Genomic DNA, 25,343 nt, shown 5'->3' with positions numbered 1-25,343 from the left:
CTGTGAGGAAAGCCGTGGCGCAACCGCCTAGCGCAGGCGCCTTCTTAAAACAGGCTTATCGGCGGGGGTCCTGGGGTGTCGGACTCCCGCCAATCAGATACCGATGACCTATCCAGAGGATGGGTAATCAGTAGTGAGGTCTTGGAGAACCCCTTTAAGTGTGTGTTCACCTGGGATGGGTAGGCTGTGGGTTTTCCAAATGGATTTTGTGGTTGGAAAATCGGTAGCGTTTTACAGTAGGATCGCAGTAGGTTTTACTAAGACCTCAATATTTTCAAGATCTCTGCTTGTAGTAGTTGAATGGCGGCTCGTTTCTGACAATCTGTCCTGGTCATGTGATGATGCACGGCTCGTTGCAATACAGTCACCAGAGTTCTGTGCCGTTGTCACATGACCTGGACAGATTTCCATCCTCCTCTTTCAGTGACTGCCAGCAGAGTTTTCGAAGACAATGAGCAGTTGATGCACAAAGTATATGGAAACGTCTAAGAACTTTTCATTGTATGGTCAAGAAGCTTTACTTTTTGAAACTGGAATCCCCCTTAAAAGGGGTCGTCCCACTTCAGCAAATGGCATTTACCATGTAGACAAAGTGATTACTTACTATTGTTTTGTGATTTTTGTCCATATTGCCTCCTTTTTCCATCACATTATACACTGCTGCAGTGCAAGAGATCAGATACCGGGTGCTGCTGTGCGTGCGTGCCTAAGCGGACTCCCACGGTCCTGGCCGGCACTTTTTTCCTATAGTGTACAAGCACGTCCATGGTTCCTGGATTGCAGGGTGGTCATAACCCCCTAGATATGAGCAGTGTATAATGCATTGGAAAAATGAATCAAGCCAGTAAAGGAGGTAATATGTACAGTCACAACACATTAGTATGTGCCTTGTAGTCACTTGGTCTGCATGTTAAAAGCCGTTTGCTGACCACCCCTTTAAGAGTACTTTCACACTTGCGGCAGAGGATTCTGGCAGGCAGTTCCGTCGCCGGAACTGCCTGCCGCATCCGGCAATCTGGATGTAAACGGATGCATTTGTGAGACTGATCCCGATGCGGATCCGTCTGACAAATGCATTGCAATACTGGATCCGTCGCTCCAGTGTCATCCGGAAAAACGGATCTGGTATTAAAAATTTTTTTTTTGCATTTTTAAAGGTCTGCGCATGGGCACACCGGAAAGCCAGATCTGTTTTGCTGGAACACCTAATGCTGGATCCGGCACTAATACACTTCAATATAAATTAATGCCAGATCCGGTATTCCGGTAAGTGATCAGTATTTTTGGCCGGAGAGAAAACTGCAGCATGCTGCGGTATCTTCTCCGTCCAAAAAAACGTAAGAGGGACTGAACTGATGCATCCTGAACGGATTGCTCTCCATTCAGAATGCATTAGGATAAAGCTGATCAGTTATTTTTCGGTATTGATCTCCTGTAACGGAACTCTATACCGGAAAACAAAAACGCTAGTGTGAAAGTACCCTAAGACTATCTGTATTGGATGCAGCGCATATCCGGGATGATCCATGTATAGGTATTACTTTCTGCTGTGTCTCCAGGGATAGGATATATAGCTCTTCACAGCTTCGGTGTTGCCTTGCTTTATCGCCCCCGAGGTTCTCCTACAGGGGCTCCCTTAAGTCACATTTCACTTTAGAGGCTTTGTAAAACATCTTGAGGACTTTCCTTGCCGTCAGCTGTTAATGAGTAATAACCCTGCAGTACAAGCGCAGAATATCACTTGTGTTATCTCTGAGAAATCACGTTCTTCTATTAAGTCAGCGCATCTGACCCGACGTCCACCATTACGGCCGGGTTGCCACAATCACTGATGGAAATCACTGACCAAACACTGAAGTGTGAACGAGGCCTTATCTTGCGGTGATAGTCCATGAAATAACTGGCGAGGAGGAAAGCGTTCAAGATGTTTTCATTCATCCAGCGGAGAAATAATTTATTCTGCATGATTCTAAAACTGCTAATTCCAGATGTCTTTAATTTCCTGGTGATGGATTAGATGCCGTGATCCATTTGTATATTTAGCTGCGATTATAAAATGCTCTGTGATGAGAATGATTACCGAAGAGTGCGAACCAGAAGCTATTTGTGGGGGGTGTTTTTTTTTTGTTTTTTTTTCTTCAGCGCAAAAAAAAGCTGCACAATGTAACTGAACTGATATTCACCTCACTGATCTCCCGCCACTGCCATTCTGATGTTGGCGGGGTCCCCGCTCCTGCCTCGACACGACAGGAAATGTCTGTGAATGTCCTTCAGCCAATCTCTGGTTGAGGCGGGTCATCACTGTAGCCAGTGATTGGCTGAGCGACATTCACGGCCATTTCCTGTCAAAACAGGAAGTGGATCACAGCGGGGACCCTGGTACCGTTACAGCGATGGAGGAGCCATTAATTATGTTATGCAATTTTTATTTTATATAATAATTTTTTTTCACAGTATGTGCAGCCCCGGGAGAGCAGTTTTTAATTTTAATTTATTTTTTCTCCCCCCTTGTATTGGAGCACCCCTTTAACGTATCTCGGGAATCTTTTGTCTCTTTATATGATTGCATCCTCTAAATGAGCTCCAAATTGCTGGTCAGGGGACTGGAATAAGGGAACACCCCCTCCCTTCCAGAGGTGTACGTTGGGAGGCTGTCCCAATGTATACCTTCTTGGGATGTCGCTGTGTGGCCATATGGTGGCATCCATCACCCGCAGGCTCCCATTGTCCAAAATGGTTCCATGGATACACGTAAGTATGTGGCGGGAGCTTTCCTGACACATACGGCAAACATACCCCACCAGTGCAGTATGGACGTAGCCTTGGGTTTCAGGACTTTAGGCACTTGTCCTGTCGCTTGACCCTTCTTTGCTATGCCGGGTAGCAGCACGAAGGACCTGTCTCATTAAAGTAACCCTTCTATTAGTACAAAACCTCCCTGTATGAGCTAGAGCCACGAGCCTCTTGGTTTCAGACCCGGTAATTCAATTCATTTGAATGACCGCCATGTAGTCTTACAAGGTATGACTGACGACACTGTGCCAAACCTGAAGAACTCAACTGATCACTAGATCGGCTTTATAGCAAAAGGTTATAAAATTAATCTTTTTTTTTTTTATATCCCTAAGGGGGGCGATTTATCAAGACTGGCGTTCCCATGTGCTAGTCTTGATCTCCCTGTGCTGGCGTGAGGTGATTAGGTGCATCTTTGATCTTCTGTCACAGCTTTCCTCTAAATTTCACCCCTTTTTTTTTGTCACTTTTTTGAAAAGTGGGGAGAACCTCTAAATTTATGGTGCGAATATAACTCGTGGCCTAAAACCTTTTTGATAAATCCTCACCCCTTTAGACTCTGGTTCCACCTTTTGGTGATCATTCTCAATGAGTAGTAATGTTCACATACTTTTAATATGAACCGCTGCATGCCTAAACATCCTCAAAACATGGCGCCCAAATGCAAAGTCCAACTTTCTGTTGTAGTACATGGTGGTGCATGCTACAAAGTCGGTGCCCTGTGACTGTTGTGACGACATTGCTCTGACTGTCTGTGACCATCCGTGCAGGAGAGCAGGTCGCTTACTTATGATGTCAGGAAGATGGCATCATACGGAGCAGACCTGCCGGGCAATATAACCTCTGCCTACCTCTCCACCAATATCTCGGCGGGGTTCTTCTGCTTTGTACAGTGGATAATAACTCTGCTCTCTGCGGGTTTCTTCTCGGCTGATTTCTTTGCAGTTGGCGGTGGCCCGGCTCCCAGCTCCCAGTTTGGCTCTATGGCAAGACAGATCTCTCGGCACAACTCGACCACGTCTACTGCTTCTTCTGGGGGATACAGGCGGACGCCTTCTGTGACCTCCCAGTTCTCAGGTCAACCTCATATCAATGGTGGGCCCTTGTACTCTCAAAACTCAAGTAAGCCTGCGCTCCTCCTGTGTATGATTAATAGTTTTATTGGTTATTTATCAGTTTGGCGATTTATTCTTATCTGCTGCAGTCAGGGAATTATTTTCTATTAGATTTCTGTTCTTGAGAAATGTTTAGTGTGTTTTGTAATTTGTAATACTTTGAATGAGATTTACCATAATTTTTTGTACTGTTTTGGGTTTGCAGCTCTCAGTGAAATGGTGATGACTGCGATACCTTACACAGCCTGTGGACCAGAGTATTAAGGGGGTTTTCTGGGATCTTTATGGCCTATCTTCAGGATAGGTCGTCAATATTAGAATGGCGGGAGGCACTCCTGCCAATCGGCTGTTTGAGGAAGCCGCGGCGTTCACCAGAGCTCCGATGCGCGGCCTCTTCAAAGCTCACCAAGCACAGTGCTGTCCATTGGATAGTGGACCGTGCTAGGTATTGCAGCTCAGTCCCGTTCCCTTGAGCGGGGACTGAGCTATACGTAGGCCATGTGACCCACGAATGTGATGTCATTAGCCTCAGAAGAGGTCTAAGCACTTGTAGAGCGCCGTTGGCCTCTTCGAACAGCTGATCGATGGGGGTTCTGAGAGTTTGGCCGTTGCGAATCTCATTGATGACTTATCCTTAGGGTCCATTCACACGTCCACAACGTGTTTTGCGGATCCACAAAACACAGACGGCAGCAATGTGCGTTCTGCATTTTGCGGACCTCACATTGCCAGCACTATAGAATATGCCTATTCTTGTCCACAATTGCGGACAAGAATAGGACATGTTCTATTTTTTTTTTTTTTTTTTCGGGAACGGAATTGCGGACCCAGAAGTTCGGGTCTGCAATTCCGTGTCCGGGCAGCACATTGTGCTGCCCCATAGGAATGAATGGGTCCGCAATTCCGTTCCACAAAATGCGGAACGAAATTTCGGATGTGTGAATGGAGCCTTGGGATAACACTCCTGGAAAACATCTTTAAAGCATTCCCAGCCTTCTCATATTTGTAGCTCGTTGCAGTTAAAAATAGGCTTTGGACAGGCCAAAACGCGTCCTGCGGTACTTGCTCTATGTATAAATAAAGAAGCAAGGAACTGCTAATGTGCCTCGGGAGTTCCTTGAATTAACTTTATAGGCCAGAGATCAGCAACCTCAGCTGTTTTGAAACTACAACTCCCAGCAGCTGGAGTGCGGAAGGTTGCTGATTCTTGATATAGGCTATAGACTTTCCACCGACCTTCTATACTTTGTATGGTTAGTGGCCACATATCAGAGGGGGTTTTCGGTTGGAGTTGAAGAGGGTAGATGTCCTCCAAATCTCAACTTCTCTAGGGAAATCCTTTGGGGATAGTGATTTTCTTGTAAAGTGTTCATCATCCTTTATGGTTAGAAAATAGCAGTGGTCTGAGCTCATGGACCCTCTCCAGTAACTTTGGTCAGATGGTACTTGGCTTTCAGTCCTGTTCTCTTGTAGTAAATGCTGTGTGCAGTGTATGTCGGTGTACGTGTGTTATGTGCGCCGTCATCTGGGAGGAGAGGCGGTGTCTGTTCATGATCCAACCAAAAACATCTCCTCCACCTCAAGCGATTAGAGGTGCAATACTGCCTGGTGGTCAAATGTCCACCTGCCCACTCACCCTTCCCAGATGAACCTGAAAATAGGCAATGGAATTTAGTATATAACCGTAGCGGTGGAAGGAGGGCTGCTTCATTTGCATGGTGTGTTCTCCTTTTCTTTGAGGGGGCTGTTCTGGAGATGGGAACAGGTCCCACCCCTGAGGTCCTCCTCACCTATCTGACATTGATGACATATGCTAGTGATACGTCATCGATGTCTGAGATGAGAATACCTCTTTAAAATGATTTACTGGGTTATAGTTATTGGTTACCTATACTTAGGATAGCTAATCAATATCAGATTGGCGGAGGTCGGGCACCCGACTTGTCCACCAGTGACCTGTTTGCAGCAGGACCTTAAACTAACACAAAGAGTGAAGCGGGAAGCATGGCTCTGACCCCCGTGTAGTGGCTGTGCTGCAGCTCCGCTCCTGTTCATTGTGACTTTAATGGTTTCTGGGTAGGGATGAGCGAACTTGTGTTTTTTAGAAGTTCGCATTCGGGTTCCGGTTACTGCAGAATTGCGTTATGGATCCATAACGCAAATCTGTAAGTAACTCCAACCCAAACTTCTAAAACAGAAGTTCGCTCATGCCTAGTTCTGGGTTGCAGTGTCCTGGCACGGCCACTACACCGGGTCGGTGCTTCCAGCTCCGTTTGTTGGGTTAGTTCTGGCGCTCCACTGCGAACACTGTGCCAGGTCTCTGACCTCCACCGATTTTGGCATTGATGACCTATCCTAAGTACGTGTGAGTGAATATAGATATCTATCATCTAATATATATTCCCAAAAACGACTTTATTGGCATGTCTTTTTGCATTGCTGCTTCCGTTTTGAGACTGTTAGCGCTGAGGTGCCCATTGTGACGGGTCAAAAGGCTCTGTTCACACCTGCGCTGGCATGCAGAGCCAATCATACACAGAGTAGTCTGGCGGAGTAAAGGGTTTTCCTGATTATACTTCCTGCGTTGGTTGTAGATTGTGGGTCCTTCTGATTGGTCAGTGAACCTTTTTGGTGACCACATTTTTTCGTAATGTAACTTAGAGGACTCGTCACCTCTCCTGACGTGTCTTAGTAAACGCTGTAAATTCTTCATGAAACAATTCTGCAGCATTGTACCATTCCTCTGTTATGCCTCCTATCTTTCAATAAATTGACAACTGTGCCGCAGCATTCCCCTCTGTAAAGGCTTTATCCCTGCACAGTCTACTACTGTCGGCAGCGATTCGAACGACGTCCGATTGCGTGGTAACACCCCCACCCCCCAATTGGAGGCCCACCCTGATGTCATATTTTTTTCCCTTAAACTTCTAGGAGGATTAACAGAGGAATTTCATAACAAGGGCTATAATAAAAGATGTTCCAGAATGAGTTCACGAAGAATACACACGTTTACTAAGGCCTCGTGCACACTATTGTATTTTGCGGTCCGCTAAAATGCGATACCGTCCGTGTTATATCCACGCTGTTTGCAGACCCATTGACTTCAATGGGCCCTTGGTCTCCTTTCTGCAGCAGAGTATAGAACACGTTCTATCTTCTTTTTTTTTTTTTTTGTGGAACAGACCTATGGATGCGGAAATAGCACGGATCATCAGTGTTCTTTCTCCATCCGTATGTCTATTCTGCAGCCACAAACACATTGAAGTCAATGGGTCTGCAAAAAAAAGAAAAAGTGTGGACAGCACACGCGCCGTATCTGAGTTCTGCGGTCGTGTGCATGAGGCCTAAAAGAGACACAGGCGGAGAGGCGACGGGTCCACTTTAAGTGACCGACCATCAGTATTGAACCATCATTGTACTAAGGAGCCATGTTGGGTTTACTAATCAATCCCATCAGGTTTGTGAATTTAACCCTCTCTGGGCTGAGTGTTCCCCTTCACAATTGTGTAACAAGAAATAATATGTATTTTACAGTTTAATTTAATCGGCTTCTTTTGCTGCTAATCCTGGTGCTGCTTCCATTGCTGCGAGATCTTCCAGAATAATGTCTTGCCCTGTGCCTCCTTATAGACTGTGTTACCGGTGACATCTGCTGGTCATAAGGAGGTACTGCGCACAAAGCTGTTTTCTTGGGATATTACATCCAGTAATGGAAGTGCACCACTCTGTTTCAATAAAGACTTAAGTCGGCTTTTACAAGGAAGCAGAGCCCTGTTCTTTCAGTCGTCTTAAGACTGTCAAGTCATCTTTTCTTGACCATAGTGGACCGCGGCCGGGGGGGGAGCAGACCTCCTTCTCCATCAATCATGAACTCTCCGTACTTCAGTTTTTATTGAAATGTTCACCTAATTCACTCTGTCATAATCTTCACGACCGGCACCTACGTTTCGGCGCTTCCTTACAATGTGCACCATTGTTTTGTGTTCCTTTTTTTTTTTGTTGTAATTTGTAGATTTGTTGCTGCCTTTGGTCCTTGTTACTGACTGCCACGTTTGTCTTTTCTTTCCTCGCCTGTTTTCCGTCTCCTCCACTGTGATGTCGCTGCTTCCAGTTTCTATCGCTTCTCCCCCTCCCCCAATGCCTCAATTGACTCCACAGATACCTCTCACAGGCTTCGTGGCCAGGGTGCAAGAAAACAGTAAGTCTTTCCACTCCCTGCTAAGGAGCACCGAGCCTCACTCTCTGCATGGCTAGCAACATGGCTGCCGGTAGCGCTGGTTAGAGGTCTGCTGGGCGCTTTCATCCTACAAGGGCCATACGTCTGCATGGAATCTGGCCCTGCGTAAGCGATCGTATATGAGACCTGTCCCCTCTGCTGACATGTCTGATTTAGCAACTACTTGCATCCCCATGTGATAATAATTCTGGAGCATCTGCTCTCATCACTCTGTGTTGTGCCATTCCTTTATTATTCCTGCTAAAAGTTATGAATGCATTACTAGCAGTTTGCAGTTAAGGTCCAGCGGGGGTTACCAGTTTTGGGTGCGTCCCTGAACAGTCTGACACTATCCAATCAGTGATGTCAGTGTCAGGGGCACACCCCCAACTGGTAAAACCCATCTGGACCTTCACTGCAGACTGCTAGTAATTTGTTCAGAACTTCTAGCAGGAAGAATAAAGGAATGGCGCAACATAGAAGAATAGATGCTCCAGAATTGTGATTACATGGGGAATGCAAGTAGTTACTTCTCTGCGTAGCTCTCCCAGTATCTAGGTGACAACTGAAATCAAATGTCCCTACAGGGTGATGAGGAATTTGGGGATTCTCCTGCAGCTCTGCAAAGTGGTTGTTGATGCTCTTGGTCCTGCGCTTCTCCATGTGGTTTGCATTCCTCCTCACTCTTTCACTGGCCTTGTCATTATATACCTCCCCAAACACCCCATATTCTAGGTTGGCTAGGCAAGTAAAGGTTGGCCTGAAGAAAAAAAAGACATCTTTAGGTATTGAGAATGGTCAAGGTCAGCAGCACCATTGGTGCACTCCGATCTATACGATGATGCCACGCTGTAGTCAAGATGGAGTATTGCAAATAAGGGTTTCTGTTGGAAGGTCCTGTTGCTGGTTAAAGAAGTGTGGCTGGCTTCAATTAGTAGCAGTGTAGACTACTCCATGTTGACTGAGGGCAAAGTTGACCGCACTCTGTAGGTGTATTGTCCTGGTGGTAGACCGCACGCTGTAGGTTTATTGTCCTGGCGGTAGACCGCACGCTGTAGGTTTATTGTCCTGGCGGTAGACCGCACACGCTGTAGGTTTATTGTCCTGGCGGTAGACCGCACACGCTGTAGGTTTATTGTCCTGGCGGTAGACCGCACACGCTGTAGGTTTATTGTCCTGGCGGTAGACCGCACACGCTGTAGGTTTATTGTCCTGGCGGTAGACCGCACACGCTGTAGGTTTATTGTCCTGGCGGTAGACCGCACACGCTGTAGGTTTATTGTCCTGGCGGTAGACCGCACACGCTGTAGGTTTATTGTCCTGGCGGTAGACCGCACACGCTGTAGGTTTATTGTCCTGGCGGTAGACCGCACACGCTGTAGGTTTATTGTCCTGGCGGTAGACCGCACACGCTGTAGGTTTATTGTCCTGGCGGTAGACCGCACACGCTGTAGGTTTATTGTCCTGGCGGTAGACCGCACACGCTGTAGGTTTATTGTCCTGGCGGTAGACCGCACACGCTGTAGGTTTATTGTCCTGGCGGTAGACCGCACACGCTGTAGGTTTATTGTCCTGGCGGTAGACCGCACACGCTGTAGGTTTATTGTCCTGGCGGTAGACCGCACGCTGTAGTAGCACCAATAGGCCTTTATACAGTTGCCTTTAATAAGATGGCGTTGTTATATGTAAACTAGTGCACTAGTATCATTCTTTACTAACCCCCAATGATAAAACAGATGCCACCTTAAAGGGGTTATTCTGGAAATAACCTGGCACCCCTGACAATCATCTGGTAAAGGGAGCCGTCACGCTCACCAGCGCTCTGGTGAGTGCTGCAGACTCCTGCAGTTTTCGAAGCACCGCGCCGTACATAGTACAGCAGCTGTGCTTCGTATTGCAACTAGGCCATGTGACTGATGTAAGGTGACGTCACATGGCCTAGGAAGAGGCCGCGATGCGCCAGACCTCTTCTAACAGCTGATTGGCGGGGGTCCCAGGTATCAGACCCCCACTGGTCTGATATTGATGACCTATCCTGAGGATAGGTCATCAATATAATTTTCTGGATAACCCCTTTAAGAGTTTCATTATTACAAACCTGCATTTAGTTTACCCACATCTCCGCACTTATATGATATTTAAAGGGGCTGTAGAAAGTTAAAATCCCCCAAACTAACTACAGCAAGAATTGTAATCATCTTTTAAGGCTTCGTTGACATTTTCGTTTGGTAAAAAAGACGGTCTGTCCCGGCTGAGGAGCAGACTACTGGAGTTACTGTATCCAGCATTGCCGGGTACTGACGGATCCCCCTTCACTATAATGGGATTTGCCGGGTTTCTGTTGGAGAGATACTGCAGCATGCAGGTATTTATAGTGAATGGGAATCTGACTGGGTCCAGGTTTTGTTAGATACGGTATTTCGGGTAGAAGGAGTAAATGAGAAGATTGAGCAGCTCTCACCTGCTGCACGAGTACGGCACCGGCCTGGACACGGCCATAACAGCAAATCAACAAAAAGAGAAAATCCGGCTCTTGAACAACAGGAGACACTTTATTTAGCGGTAAAACTTCCAATCCTCATAGGCAGGGTATCTCGGGTAGTATGTTCCTCTGCCAGAAGGGACTACCGGTTTTACCAAATGGAGATGTGAATGAAGCCTTATAAAGACTAGGTTATTTGGTGCTTCAGACCATTCTGGGATTTCCTGCTCCGCGGTAGGGAGGGAGAGCTGCTTCACTTATCTGGGCACAGAACCGAGCAGGAAACATCTGATAAAATAGGTTATCAGATTGTATTTGGAAATTGGCTAATTACAGTTAAAACCAGAAGTTTACATACACAATATTAAAAAGATACATATGCATGTTTTTCTCAATTTCTGACCTTAAATCAGAATAAACCTTTCCTGTTTTTGGTCAATTAGGATTACCATAATTGTTATTATTTGCTAAATGCCAGTATAATGATAGAATGTTTTAAGGTATTTTTATGACTTTCTGCAATGTCAAAAGTTTACATACACTTAGATTAGTATGCCTTTAAACAATTCTGGACGGCCCATATGAGGTCATGTTTGGAAGCTTCTGTTAGGTTGGTGATTAGAGACACACCTGTGGATGTATTTAAATGCACACCTGAAACACACATTGTGTAGCATCATGGGAAAGTCTAAAGAAATCAGCCAAGATATCAGGAAGAGAATTGTGGACTTGCACAAGTCTGGCTCAACCTTGGGTGCAATTTTAAGATACCTGAAGGTGCCTCGTTCATCTGTACAAACAATTATACGCAAGTACAAACAAGATGGGAATAGAAACATAGAATGTGTCGGCAGATGAGAACCATTTGGCCCATCTAGTCCAGCCATCATACCGCTCAGGAAGGAGACGGGTTCTGTGTCCCAGAGATGAACGTGCTTTGGTCCAACATGTACATATCAACCCAAGAACAAAAGCGACAGACCTTGTGAGGATGATGGCGGAAGCTGGTAAGATTGTGTCAATATCCACAGTGAAACAAGTACTGTATCAACATGGGCTGAAAGGCCACTCTGCCAGGAAGTAGCCATTACTCCAAAAGAAACCTAAAAAAGCCAGATTAATGTTTGCAAATGCACACAGGAACAAAGACCTACATTTTTGGAGACGTCCTGTGGTCTGACGAAACTAAAGTTGAACTTTTTGGCCATAATGACTATCGTTACGTTTGGAGGAAAAAGGGAGAAGCTTGGAAGCCTAAGCACACTACCCCAACTGTAAAACACGGGGGTGGCAGCATCATGTTGTGGGGTTGGGATGAGGGACTGGTGCACTTCACAAAATAGATGGTATCATGAGGAAAGAAGATTATGTGGAAATACTGAAGCAACATCTCAAGACATCAGCCAGGAAGTTAAAGCTTGGGCGGAAATAGGTCTTCCAAATGGACAATGACCCGAAGCAAACTACCAAACTGGTTACAAAGTGGCTTAAGGATAACAAAGTCAATGTTGTGGAGTGGCCATCACAAAGCCCTGATCTCAACCCTATTGAAAATGTATAGGCAAAGCTGAAAAGGCAGGTGTGAGCAAGGCGACCAACAAACATGTAACACCAGTTTTGTCAGGAATGGGTCCAAATTCCGACCAACTATTGTGAGAAGCTTGTGGAAGGATATCCAAAACGTTTGACCCAAGTCATACAGTTTAAGGCCTCATGCACATGACCGTTCTGTGTTTTTTGCGGTACGCAAAACACAGATGGCGTCCGTGTGCGTTTCGCAATTTGCGGAACGGCACGGACAGCCTTTAATATAACTGATTTTTGTCCGCATCTTTTGCGGCCCCATTGAAGTGAATGGGTCCACACCCGAGCCGCCAAAACTGCGTCTCGGATGCGGACCAAAACAACGGCCGTGTGCATGAGGCCTAAGGGGAATGGTACCAAATATGAATGAAATGTATGTAAACTTTTGACTTTGCAGAAAGTAATGAAAATGCCTTAAAACATACTCACTCTCATTATTCTGGCATTTGGCAAATAATAATTATTGTAATCCTAATTGACCAAAAACAGGAAAGGTTTATTCTGATTTCATGTCCGATATTGAGAAAAACATGCCTATGTGCCTTTTTATATAGTGTACAACTGTACATCGCACTCTAATAAAATCCAAACGCCCACACACTTATACCGCTAAACTGGTCAGTGCTAACGTTTACTGTGGCGTCTTGGTGTTTTTGTGTATGATATTATATCTTTGGGAGGCATTACAGTGGAAGTCTAAACTTATCGATCTGTGTGACACCTACAATTTTGACATCCTGAGAATTGTGTTGAAGGTCCTCCACATGGTCCATGTCCCCTCCAAGGTGCTTAAATGAGAATTAGAGATGTTTATTCGCTGCGGCTGATGCATGATCTAACGCTTGCCTGCCTATATACAGTAATACCATTCTACAGTGAAGTATTTTAGGCCTTTCGTTTTTGAGGGTTATCTCCCAAAAACTCATAGTAAAAGGGTTAAATTATAGTTTGCACACATTTAATGTACTCTTATATCTCATTTCTCAAGTTGCCGATAGTCCTACACCACCACCTCCGCCCCCACCTGATGAGATACCAATGTTCGATGACTCTCCCCCGCCACCACCACCACCCCCTGTAGACTACGAGGAAGAAGAAGCTGCTGTGGTCCAATACAACGACCCGTATGCAGATGGAGATCCGATATGGGCTCCTAAGACGTATGTTGAGAAAGGTGAGTGGTCCTGTGGTTGTCCTCCATACGGTTGATCTTTTTGGTGTCCAAGTACCACAATCAGTGGTAGAGTAAAGCAGGTCTTACACATTAAATAAATGTCTGGGGAGACTAAGATCGGAGACATTAGATCTCAGCTGCCTGATCTTTTTTGTTTTTGGGGGAAATAAAGCGTCTTTTTAACTTCCGCCTCTTCAGTACACATGCACGCTCAGCAGAGCATACATGTTGTATGTACTAGTCACGAGAGATTGCTGTTCCTACCAATGTATATGTCAAGCCTTAGCCTCCTGGACATTAGATTTAAAGGGAGTCTGTCACCTCCAAATAAGAAGTTGCCGTAAGGGTCCAGATGGGAGCACCCTTGTGCCGTAAGGGTCCAGATGGGAGCACCCTTGTGCCGTAAGGGTCCAGATGGGAGCACCCTTGTGCCGTAAGGGTCCAGATGGGAGCACCCTTGTGCCGTAAGGGTCCAGATGGGAGCACCCTTGTGCCGTAAGGGTCCAGATGGGAGCACCCTTGTGCCGTAAGGGTCCAGATGGGAGCACCCTTGTGCCGTAAGGGTCCAGATGGGAGCACCCTTGTGCCGTAAGGGTCCAGATGGGAGCACCCTTGTGCCGTAAGGGTCCAGATGGGAGCACCCTTGTGCCGTAAGGGTCCAGATGGGAGCACCCTTGTGCCGTAAGGGTCCAGATGGGAGCACCCTTGTGCCGTAAGGGTCCAGATGGGAGCACCCTTGTGCCGTAAGGGTCCAGATGGGAGCACCCTTGTGCCGTAAGGGTCCAGATGGGAGCACCCTTGTGCCGTAAGGGTCCAGATGGGAGCACCCTTGTGCCGTAAGGGTCCAGATGGGAGCACCCTTGTGCCGTAAGGGTCCAGATGGGAGCACCCTTGTGCCGTAAGGGTCCAGATGGGAGCACCCTTGTGCCGTAAGGGTCCAGATGGGAGCACCCTTGTGCCGTAAGGCTGGGTTCAGACCTGAGCGTTCTGAAACGAGCGCTCTGTATGCGCGATTGTACGGGCGTTTACAATCGCGCATACAGAGACTGGCGTGCACACATTGTCTCGCGTTCCCGAATATCTATGTGCGGGAACGCGCGACAAACGCCCCAAAAAAAGCTCAAGCACTTGTTTGAGCGTCGGGCGTTTTACAGCACGATCGTACGCGCTGTAAAACGCCCAGGTGAGAACCATTCCCATAGGGAATCATTGGTTCTTGCCTGTTGTGCGTTTTACAGCGCGTAGGAACGCGCTGTAAAACGCTCAGGTGTGAACCCAGCCTTAGTGTCCAGATGGGAGCACCCTTGTGCCGTAAGTCAGTGTTTCCCAACCAGTGTGCCTCCAGCTGTTGCAAAACTACAACGACCAGCATGCCCAGACAGCATTTGGCTGTGCGGGCATGCTGGGAGTTGTAGTTTTGTAACAGCTGGAGGCACACTGGTTGGGAAACACTGCCGTAAGTGTCCGATTTCCCCTTTAGGCCAAGCATACAACTTGGATTTTCCTTAGAAATTTGTCAGGGGTCATTAAAAAACAGTCTGTATACAATAAAATGTAACATGCGTCATGTGATGTGACTTGAGATGGGGGATAAGTTGCTGGCAGGCGCCTTTGGCACCGCTTATCTTTAGTACGGTCTTGTTTTTACTAGTTAATTTAAACCTATTGGGCTCCCCCCCCCCCCCCCCCCCCCCATTTGCTGTAACATTTTGGTCTGTGTAATCCGCCACCTTTTTTTGATTGGATTTGCCGGCCAAAATCGAATGCCTCCAGCAGCATCGCCACACATCTCACTGACGAATAACCCCTTGTATCCTCCTCACCCTGCTGTGCCTTTTCTCTAGTTGTTGCCATTTACGACTACTCAAAAGACAAAGAAGACGAGCTGTCCTTTATGGAGGGATCGATAATCTACGTCATCAAGAAGAATGACGACGGCTGGTATGAAGGGGTCTCCAATGGAGTCACGGGCCTCTTCCCCGGAAATTATGTTGAATCAATCATGCACTATGCGGATTAATGTTTTTGCCTCTTCATATAACTTTTTTTTTTTTTTTTTTCCTCCCCCTCTAAATTCAGTACTACGTGTAATCAGATTTTAAAGTTCAATTTAAGAAATAATGTCTCTGTACAAATAAAACTATTTTTAACCCCTTTAGTGTCGGAGACCTGCTCCTGCACCAAAAGGGTCTAGACTAAATTAATCTAGAGAATAAATTACCCAAATGCCTCAAGGCCAATTGGTTCATGGACCTAACAGACCCGGCCCCAGTTTACGCCTCTTTATTACTATTCTTTCTTTATTTTAATTTTTTTCGGATCAGTACTTCATTGGGAAGTAGGGTTTCACGTGTAATAACTCGATCAGTCATCTTGTGCCACTGACCTATGTTTTTCATGCAGCATGAAAACTAACACTACGTTAGGCTACCATTTGGACTTCCGAATCGATGCTACTGCTGGTTGTATTTCCTTTCTTAATAACTGCTCATTCTTTTAGTATGGAAACTAAAATCAGTTTTTAACGCATGCGTACAAAAAAAGAAAAAATCCTTTTATGTACCGAAATATTTTTAAAAAAAATCCGCAATGCTTCCAAAATACTTCTTTTAAATACTCACCGGTTTAAAAAAAAAAAAAATTAATTGTCTGTCTGTGTAAACGATGCTGGTTGTAATCTGTATTTCGTCATTCGTACCGCTTTAACCACGCGCCGGCCGTTTCGAAGACGCCACCCTTCATCACAGTTGTATTTCCCCGTTTTTTAATGCTTGCAGCAATGATTGATTTATTGATATATTTTCCATAAGACGGAGCCGCATCATGGACAATGAAGTGTTAACCTAAAGGCACAACTCCTCCGGATAGTAGCACAGGAAGACGAAAATCCTGTATGCTTCTGGAATTTTTTATTTTATTGGAAATACCTGATTTTTTTTTTATTTTTTTTTATCCTGTCTCTTAATAAACTGTATGTCTACAGCTCAGCGGTGCAGCTGCCATCACAGCATGTCTTAAACACCATTGTGCGAGCGTTCGGACCTTTTTAATATGAGCTCATTTTGTATTTCGTGGTTGGGATTGATTGCGGTCATGGGACCGGGTGGCATGGCCTTGTCCTACGTGCCTATGAGACCACTCTGATGTCGGCACAACCATGTCCTAATGATTCCAGCCTCTGCAGCCAGGCCTACAAATGTATAATCTTTAATCTAATTTTTTAATCTGATTTGCTCTGCACTGTGGTCATTGATGTTATTGACTTAATGCTTTACCTGTGGGCGCAGCACTACCTGTCACACAGGTCTGGTAAGAAAAGTCCATTTCTGCAGTTTTCATGTGGGTGGATTGTAAATGTGCAGCATGTATGAGACTATGTGATGTTCAATGCAATGTTATAAAATGTACATATATCTGCATTTAGACATTTTTATTTTCTATTCTCTAATTCCTCCCCCCCCCACCCCCACATGCAGTTCTGTATGAGCAGGGAGCGTCCCGTGCCTCTGGCGTCCAATTAATTATATAGTGTAAGGGTCCCCGATCCGGCTCAGCTGGCCTAACCTGAAATTCCTCTCCATGCAACAACATGGGGCCCACGCCTTGCATCCTGTCCTTATGAATCAGGTGAAGGGGATGAAGACAAAGGGAAATTTTGTATGAAGTGTTCAGATTTACTGGAGACGCCTTTAGGCTGCACAGAAAAGAGGACCAGTCGCTCCTCCTCCGCTTAGTAAATACTTGCCTCAGAATTATTTTGTAAAAGAATACAGCTTTTCTTTTGAAACTTTGTTTCCTGCAGTACCTCTATTATTCCTCCGGCAATAACTAAATTGACAACTGGGTGTTGGTGATGGCCGTGTCACCTGCAGATCTCAAAACAAATTCCATGTGGAGTTCTGTGCGTTTCCACTCCAAAAACCACACGTGTTACTTGTGGTTTTACATGGCAAAGGGTGAAATCTGCACCGAAAAAACTATCGCATTAGGAATTGACATGCTGCAGATTTCAATTTCTGCATCAAGTCTCGTACTCTTTGCAGAGGTACTGTATTACACTGTTTATTACGCACAAAATAACCGCATGTAATCACAACGTGTGCAGGTAGCCTTAAGCTAATTTCGGAGTAGCGTGCCCACCCAGTGTGGGGTGTGATTTCCCCATTATGGACATTGACCCTTTCACAACACTGCACAGCATTCTAGTGATTTATAATGCTGTGTGCATCTGCCTGACCTTGCGTCTACTGAATTAGGGCTCTTGCGGCCCTGCAATATTTGGTCTTCGGCCATTTGTGCACCTCATCGTGGATGGTGACCCATTCACTATGGAGTGCTTCTGTAGTTTTCTGTCTCCGCTCTGCAGAAAAATAGAACAAAAGCAAAAGTACAAAAAGGCACATGACCTAAATGATAAAACCCCATACATTGTGTGGGTGTACTGGTTACTTATGGGTTAATATTATTGAGGCTCCCAGTCCTCCTCGGAGGGTCAGTTTTGTCCTGTAGTGGCCAGAGCTGATGGTGGATGTTAACACTTGGCTGCCGGCTTCCTAGATGTGGTAATGCCTGTTTCTAGATTAGTGCCCTGCACACAGCAGCGGTCTATAACTGGGGATAAAACATCTAAAGTCGATTTGCGTAAAACTTTGTTCTTATATACAGGAGCTCTGTACAGTATTAGAATGTATTGGCTCCTTTGAGCTGAAGTTATTACATTGCAAAGTCTGGCGAGTGGTAGCTTGGAACTGAACCAGAGATCGGCAAATTGGTTTTTACGGTAGAAATTGATTTTATGAAATTATGTGAAGTTTAACAAGACTTCGTGAAGTAATCGCGTCGACTCATAGGAGCCAATACATTCTAAGCTCCTGCTCTGTACAGTATTAGAACTAAGTTTTATGCAAATCGACTTTGGACGTTTTATCCGAAGTCGATTCGCTTACCCCTTTCTGCACCTGCTACGTGGTAAGACCACAGTACACTCGAAGGGACCGCACTGAAGTGTTACACTGTAAGATTAATATCTACTACCCTCTTTCTCTCCCCCCCCCCCCCCCCCCCCCGAAGTATTACATGATTCTGCTAAGGGCTTTGGGAAGCGCTTTTTGTATAAATTGCAGAATCGTGGTTAACAGAACTGCAGTTTTTTTTTTTCTTCCATAGAATTATGTTTTATTTTGGGGACTTATAGATGGGAGCAATTAAAGTGATTGGGGGGGAAAAAAATGCACCCTCAAAATTTCTCCAATACGATTCATAGTCACCTCTCAAGATATTTTTTTTTTTACTTTTAGGTTGGGTTCACAAGTGACTCGAAATCCAGCATAAAAAAAAAGCATGTGGTTTTTGCCATGGAAGAGCCATCAGATTTCCCTCATTTCCATTGCAAAGGGAGAAATCTTCTGTATAAATTGACACGCTATGGCTTTCAAGTTTGCAATGCTTCACCTTTTCCCCATTGTATTTTATTTTTTTAATATGCAGGGTGAGGATAAGAATTCTGAAATTCTCATCCACTTTCCTGGTACTGTACAACACTACAGATTTGCCACCCAAAAATCTGCAGCTATTCAGTCACATGTGAACCTAGCCTTAAATGCCATGAAATTCCAGGCCTATTTTACTAGCGTTTATTGGGGTTTTACTTTCCTATATAGAAGTCTATGGGAAATTGTCTGAAGGAAAAAAAAAAAAAAAAAAAAGCCCATGCCCAGAGCCTGCTGCCATTTAAAAAAAAAAAAAACCACCAGAATACTGTATTAAAATGCCACTACAGAAAATGCAGTGGTTGCAAGGCATTTTGTAACCCTTGCCTGCAGTAGTTTTTTTTTTTTTTGCTCGTCCGCCCCTATGAAAGGGCTCTCTCAATGAGCACACACTGATTCATGGGCACCTATCAGATACCTTAAATTTAAGATAGTGGGTGCATCTGAACCTACAACAACTGGGGCCCAGAGGTTTAATGTGGCTATAATAGGTAAGAAACCTGAGTAGGGATGTTATGAATTTCCTTCACACTTCATTTGGTGGTAAAAGCAGAATTGCGTTCTGGATTCCATTGCCACAACGCAATTCTATGATGGAATGCCTTTAGAGGCATTCCGTCATAATAGAAGTCTATGGGCTGCAAAACCGATCCGTCCTGTTTTCGTTATGCAGGAGAGGACTCCCCTGCATAACAGAAACAGGACAGATCCGTTATGCAGCCCATAGACTTCTATTATGACGGAATGCCTCTAAAGGCATTCCATCATAGAATTGCGTTGTGGCAATGGAATCCAGAACGCAATTCTGCTTTTACCCTCAAACGAATTTCAAAATATGAAATTTGCTAATTTCTAAACCTGAGCCCTCGAGTGCAGTCTTCTATGGTGGCTCCTTCTACTAGTGTAGATATGACCTGTTCCATTGAGCATTCCTCGGGTTGTTTAGTTGGTGCAGACACACATCTTGTTACGGCGCTGCCACACTTTTTTTTCATGCCAAAATCAGGTGTGGAGAGAAAACATTAAGGATAGATATGACTTTTTTTTATCCACCCCTGGTTTTGGCTCCACAAACTGCATCATAAAGCCTAAATGTGCGGCAGTGCCCTTAGGACATTTTTACCAGTCTTCACACAGGTGATGTAGATGTGAAACGGCGACTTTCGTCTAGTATTTCCTTCAACTGGAGCAGTGTTGTGGTAACCACCACAGTATCACTTCTAAGTCCCAGCTCCTATCGCCTGACCTCATTATAGCTACACATAATATGGCTAAGGCTAGGGCTACAAGACACGTGTCATGCAACAAAAGTACAGCTACATGGCGACTAGGAATGAGTGAATCGACTTCGGATGAAACATCCAAAATTGATTCGCATAAAACCTGTTTCAATACTGTACAGAGAGCGCTCTGTACAGTATTAGAATGTATTGGCTCCGATGTGCTGAAGTTATTACTTTGCGAAGTCTCACGAGACTTTGCATTATAACTTCAGAAATGGACTTAGACTGTAAAAAAAAAAAACATTTCCCAAACTCTGGTTCATTTCCAAGTGGTACCTCGGACCCAAACCTGAGTTTCGGAAACGTTTTTTTATGCGAGACTTCGTGAAGTAATAACTTCGGCACATCGGAGCCAATACATTAATACTGTACAGAGTGCTCGCTCACTACAGTATTGAAACAAAGTTTTATGCGAATCGACTTTGGATGTTTCATCCGAAGTTAATTAGCTCATCCCTAATGGTGACATCTGTCTCTAAAAGGTTGCGTGATACCTTTTGTAATGGTTTCTGAAAGGGACATGCTGCAACTGTGACGCAACAGTTGCACAAAAATCCGACTTGGATGGATTTTTTTTTTTTTTTAAATAACTGACCTTTCGCAGTATGTCACATGTCTGATTGTAACACAATGTTGCCTTCTAGCATGAAATGAGATCAGAGAGAATGTTTCACATGAGACATCAGCTGACGGGACTGTAGTCATTTTTAACCTCTCTCAAAACAGCTGCGAATTTTTAATAAAGACCAATTAAAAATTATTTTTTTTCTTTAGCATAAAATGCAGTCATTTAAAAAAAAAAGAATCGCCCCCAAAGGTGTCCATAGCCTTTAAGAAGCAGAAGCTGCTTATTAAAGGCTAGTTACTACTCCTAATGATAGCAGCTCCACAATAAATACATTTGTCCTGTTCACCCCAGCCCTTACCCAGTGTGGTCAGTATTTTAGCATGGTCAAAATGGCAGACAGACAATCTGTTTAAAGACCTATTGCAATAATGTAGAAAATATCCAAATACAATTAAAATGAAAGAATCTGATTCGTGACTTACAAAAATTAATACTTAAAAATCCCCACCAAAAAAACTAAGCATCCCACCCCACTTTTTTTTTGTAGAGGAGGCAACTAAGAAAAAAAAAAATTGGAGCAGTTTTGAGGGACAAGGTTCTGCTATAAAAAAAACTTACTAAATCAAAAATACCAGTTATCTTGGTTCACAAATATACATGTAATAAGAGTTCTTCACGTGCCGAGGGGCGGGCTGCATCCACCGTACTGTACTAAGATGGCTGGGTCTTTCAGTGTGATTGGTGACAAGGGGCCAATTTGAAGCCTTTACATATACATTTGTGGACATCGCAGCAGCGCCTTTCAGTTTAGTGATATTTTGAGGGGTGTTTTCTATTCAACTCAGAGCTTTGCTGTGAAATATTGTTTGTATCCGAAGATCTAAAACCTTTCATTCTAACGCTCTCTTCTTATAAAACACAAACTCTATAAAAGTAATTGTTCCTTTATTTTCAAATTGGATTTTTTTTTTTCATTTGTATATAACCTGTTAAAATTTTATGTACAGTCTTTTATAATAAACCATTCTCCTATGTAATCCAACGCAGCATTTGTTTCAGAATGGCGCTTGTCGATCACGGGAAGAATGACAAAAAAAATATTCACATCACGTGTCATGGTCTTTTATTGTTTGCACAGGTTTTGGCCACAAGAAGACATGTAGCGTGGAACACACAGCAGATACATTCAGTGCATTAAGGTGACCTATGTACACAGAGGGGGGCAGAATTGTCAATGGCATCACAAGGCCGCAGCGTCCTAACTAACATGTTTTTAAAAATGTCTCCATAAGTCCTACAAATACAATTCTAGCTGTAGGCATTGATAAATGAGTTGCGCAGTATTAACCTACAAGTGGTGCCTCCACTACACCCCTATAACAGCTCATTTGAAAGGGCACATTATACGGTGTCACCAGGGGGCCGTTTCTCCTGAGGCACAGAAACTGTGCCACTCTTGTTCATAGGCTGTGTCAGGTATTACATGCAATAGGTCTGAGCTGCAACACCAGACAGAGTCCAAGGACAAGAGTGGTACCGGTTCTGGAAAAGTAGATTGAATTGATATGGCACAGGTCAGAGACAGCTCTGCAGAAGGACAGAAGTAGTGGGGTCTGCCTACAACCCTGCCCACATACAGTGGACAATAGCTGCCTGATTTTGAGGATAATCGCTTTACCCAAAAAATCATGCACCCATTGGGCACCAGGGTTTTGGCCCCATGTGGCTGGCGCATCCTCTCTGCCTACCCTCATTGCAGCACATTGAGAATTCTGCCCCAGAGAGTTCACAGGCGTAAACGAGGCTCGAAACAATGGCCAGATACAAAAAAAAAAAATAGCAGCTGTGGCACAGATAGTGGCAGTCTGAGATGTGTTGCCTCCTAGCATTAAATTATTGTTTATGAGGTCAGAGAGAATGTTTCACATGAGCCATCAGCTGACGGGACTGTAGTGATTTTTAACCTCTCTTTCAAAAATGGCTGAGAATTTTTAATAAACACCAATTAAATTTTTTTTTTTTTAGCCTAAAATGAATAAAACAGTCATTAAAAACTGATGGGCTAAAAAACGTGTTTCATTGCTTAAGGTACATGGAATTTTTTTATTTTTAAAACTCCTCTCTCAGGTCTGCCATCTGCCCTGAGGATACAATAGGATGAGGGGGACTACAAAGTTCTGCAATATGCAAAGTCACAGCACATAGTGAGTCCAGGGGTCATCTTCCCCTGTTACTGATTGACTGCGATACATGGAAAACTGTCCTTTCCTCCAATCAGACATCGCACATTGGTAGAAAAAAAAGATTCCAATTATCACAACAATTTCCATGTAGTCAAAATTGCCATAATCCAACATTTCTCGTTCATAGCAAAGTTGAGCAGGGCTGGGCCTACACTGTGACAATGCGGTTAATGATCGTCAGTGTGGTTGTGCTGCTACAGTACGTGCAACATGTTGGAGGTTAGAGACCGCTACTGAATTGATTTTAACTTTGGACCTACATTTATTATGTGATTGTATATAGACAGTGCTGTAAAATGCCGAAAAATTATGTGCAGCACCAAGGGAACGTGGACCAAGATCCACAATTTCTGCTGCACGATAAGCCAACCAATAGGCTGTATAACACTTGATATGTGCCTGCAGCATGTCTATTGCGGATTTCACGCTTTGCAGGGGTTCAAATCCACAGCCATGTCTGCTGCAAAAAAAAAAAGATAATGAAATGTATTTTTTGTCAGTGGTCCTGTGTGCACGGACCCCCAAAGTTATGTTCCTGATAAGGATGGGTTACATGGCATCATCCGGGGAAAATTCTTTCAGAGACCCAATAGTGGAGTAACCGCTCACTAAGGCTAAGGGTACATAATCTTTAAACCAGTGTTTCCCAACCAGTGTGCCTCCAGCTGTTGCAAAACTACAACTCCCAGCATGCCCGCACAGCCAAAGGCTGTCCAGGCATGCTGGGAGTTGTAGTTTTGCAACAGCTGGAGGCACACTGGTTGGGAAACACTGCTAAACCATGATGGCATAGTTGGGCTACTTTCACACTAGTGTTTTTTGCGGGTCCAGCATTGGACTGCTTGCGAGAGCCCATGATGGATCTCAGAAACGGAAAGCCAAAACGCCAGTGTGAAAGTAGCCTTATCAGGAAAGATATGCCAGTCATTCAGCTGGGTCCTGAGGGCAAGGGACTGGCTGTGGTTTCTGTACCAGTCAAAAGGTCAGGTGCCCACAAAAGTAATAATGTAGCCAAATAGGCCACATGTATAAAAACGAATGCAGACAATGGAACAGTTACCTATAGCAACCCATCAGTTCACATACATATATTTTTTCGAACATTAAAGCGGTCGCCTCATCTGAGACATTGGTGGCCTAGCGCTAGGATATTAGATAGAAGCGGGTCTCAGAGGTGGGATCCGCACCTATTTCCAGAACAGGACGGAGAGCAGCTATGCATGTTTGGCCGCCCTATTTCTATAGGACTGCCGAAAATACTGGCTTGGCTATCTTTAGTAGTCCCCATCTCCAAAAGGGGCCTCAGAAAGTGAAGGAGAGCACACTGCGCATGCGCTGCGTGCTCGCCCTCCATTTATTTGGAAGCTCCAAAAACAGAAGTCCGATAGAAATGAATGACGAGCGCAGTGCGCAAGCCCGGCCACCGCCCCAGTCACTTTTATGGGACTGCTGGAGATAGCTGAGCCAATCAAAAATAAAATGGAAGGTGTCCAAGCATGAGGCTGCTCACTTTGGGGGGTCCCGTTTTGGAGATAGGAGCAGGTCTCAGATGAGGGACCCCCACCTATCTGATATTGGTGACATATCCTATCGATAGGCCCTTTATAAATAAAAAATAAAAAAATTGATTGCTATGGACAATTGCAGGAGCTCTAAGCACGAGTGATGTCCCATGTTCCTCAAAAGCTTGTCTACTTCTGGCTAATTCAATTGTCTCCAACAAACAGTGGTCACGAAAGCCTTTCATATCACTACTGCATTGAAAGAGCGAGGAGAAAGATAAAAATGTCCACCAAGCAGGAGTATACGGTATATACATTCACATACATAGAAGACCCATGGTTCTCTTCTGACTATTGGAATGGTGTTAGTGCCTGTCACAAGTCTTGGGATCCTGAGATTTTTCTAAGTTTGCAAGGCTTCATGAATATCAACCGGGGCCCCGGTCCTAACCATTAGCCTTGTTTGGTTCAGGACCTAAATGTTTATTTTAGCCAAAGATTTGGAAAAACACAAATGTACAATTATAGTGGCTGAAATGACAAACGATGGGAGTAGTGCTGTTGGCGTTACTGGTGGATAATAGATGCAGCTGTGGTTTTACAGAGTCATTTCCACTCCCCCAACTAGAAATCCATAAAAATAAAAAAATATATATCACGAGATGTCCAATAAGGTATGTAAAGGGTTAGAGGACCCGTCACCTCCCCTTACTTCTCTGTTGTAAATATTAGTATTCCCCACAAATCTTTGTGGATGTCAGTATTGTGCACTTCCTCTGTTATTCCTCCTAGAAAAGTAGGACTACATTGACCACTGGGTGGTGCCACTGTCAGACTGTGTAGGGACAAGATGAAGGATAACACCCAGCTGTCAATGTATTCATACTCTATTAG

General features: G+C 44.6%; 1 protein-coding gene across 7 annotated transcripts in view; it reads left to right on the top strand.

Moving 5' to 3' along the window:
• Nucleotides 1–17,719, top strand: part of ABI1 (abl interactor 1) — a 68,102-nt gene extending 50,383 nt beyond the window's left edge. For 4 of the 7 annotated variants that reach the window (XM_044293717.1, XM_044293715.1, XM_044293716.1 and 1 more), the window contains 4 exons: nt 3,739–3,915; nt 8,020–8,106; nt 13,179–13,364; nt 15,209–17,719. In XM_044293717.1, coding sequence (XP_044149652.1) covers nt 3,739–3,915; nt 8,020–8,106; nt 13,179–13,364; nt 15,209–15,384 — 626 coding nt within the window. In that variant the 3' untranslated portion in view covers nt 15,385–17,719. The remainder of the gene's footprint in view (nt 1–3,738; nt 3,916–8,019; nt 8,107–13,178; nt 13,365–15,208) is intronic. The other 3 variants (XM_044293720.1, XM_044293719.1, XM_044293718.1) reach the window with 1 other exon arrangement.
• The last annotated feature ends 7,624 nt before the right edge of the window (nt 17,720–25,343 follow it).

Source organism: Bufo gargarizans, chromosome 5, assembly GCF_014858855.1.
Source record: "Bufo gargarizans isolate SCDJY-AF-19 chromosome 5, ASM1485885v1, whole genome shotgun sequence".
NCBI lineage: Eukaryota > Metazoa > Chordata > Amphibia > Anura > Bufonidae > Bufo > Bufo gargarizans.
Note: the sequence above shows the minus strand (reverse complement) of the source record. Positions and strands in the feature narration are given on the sequence as shown.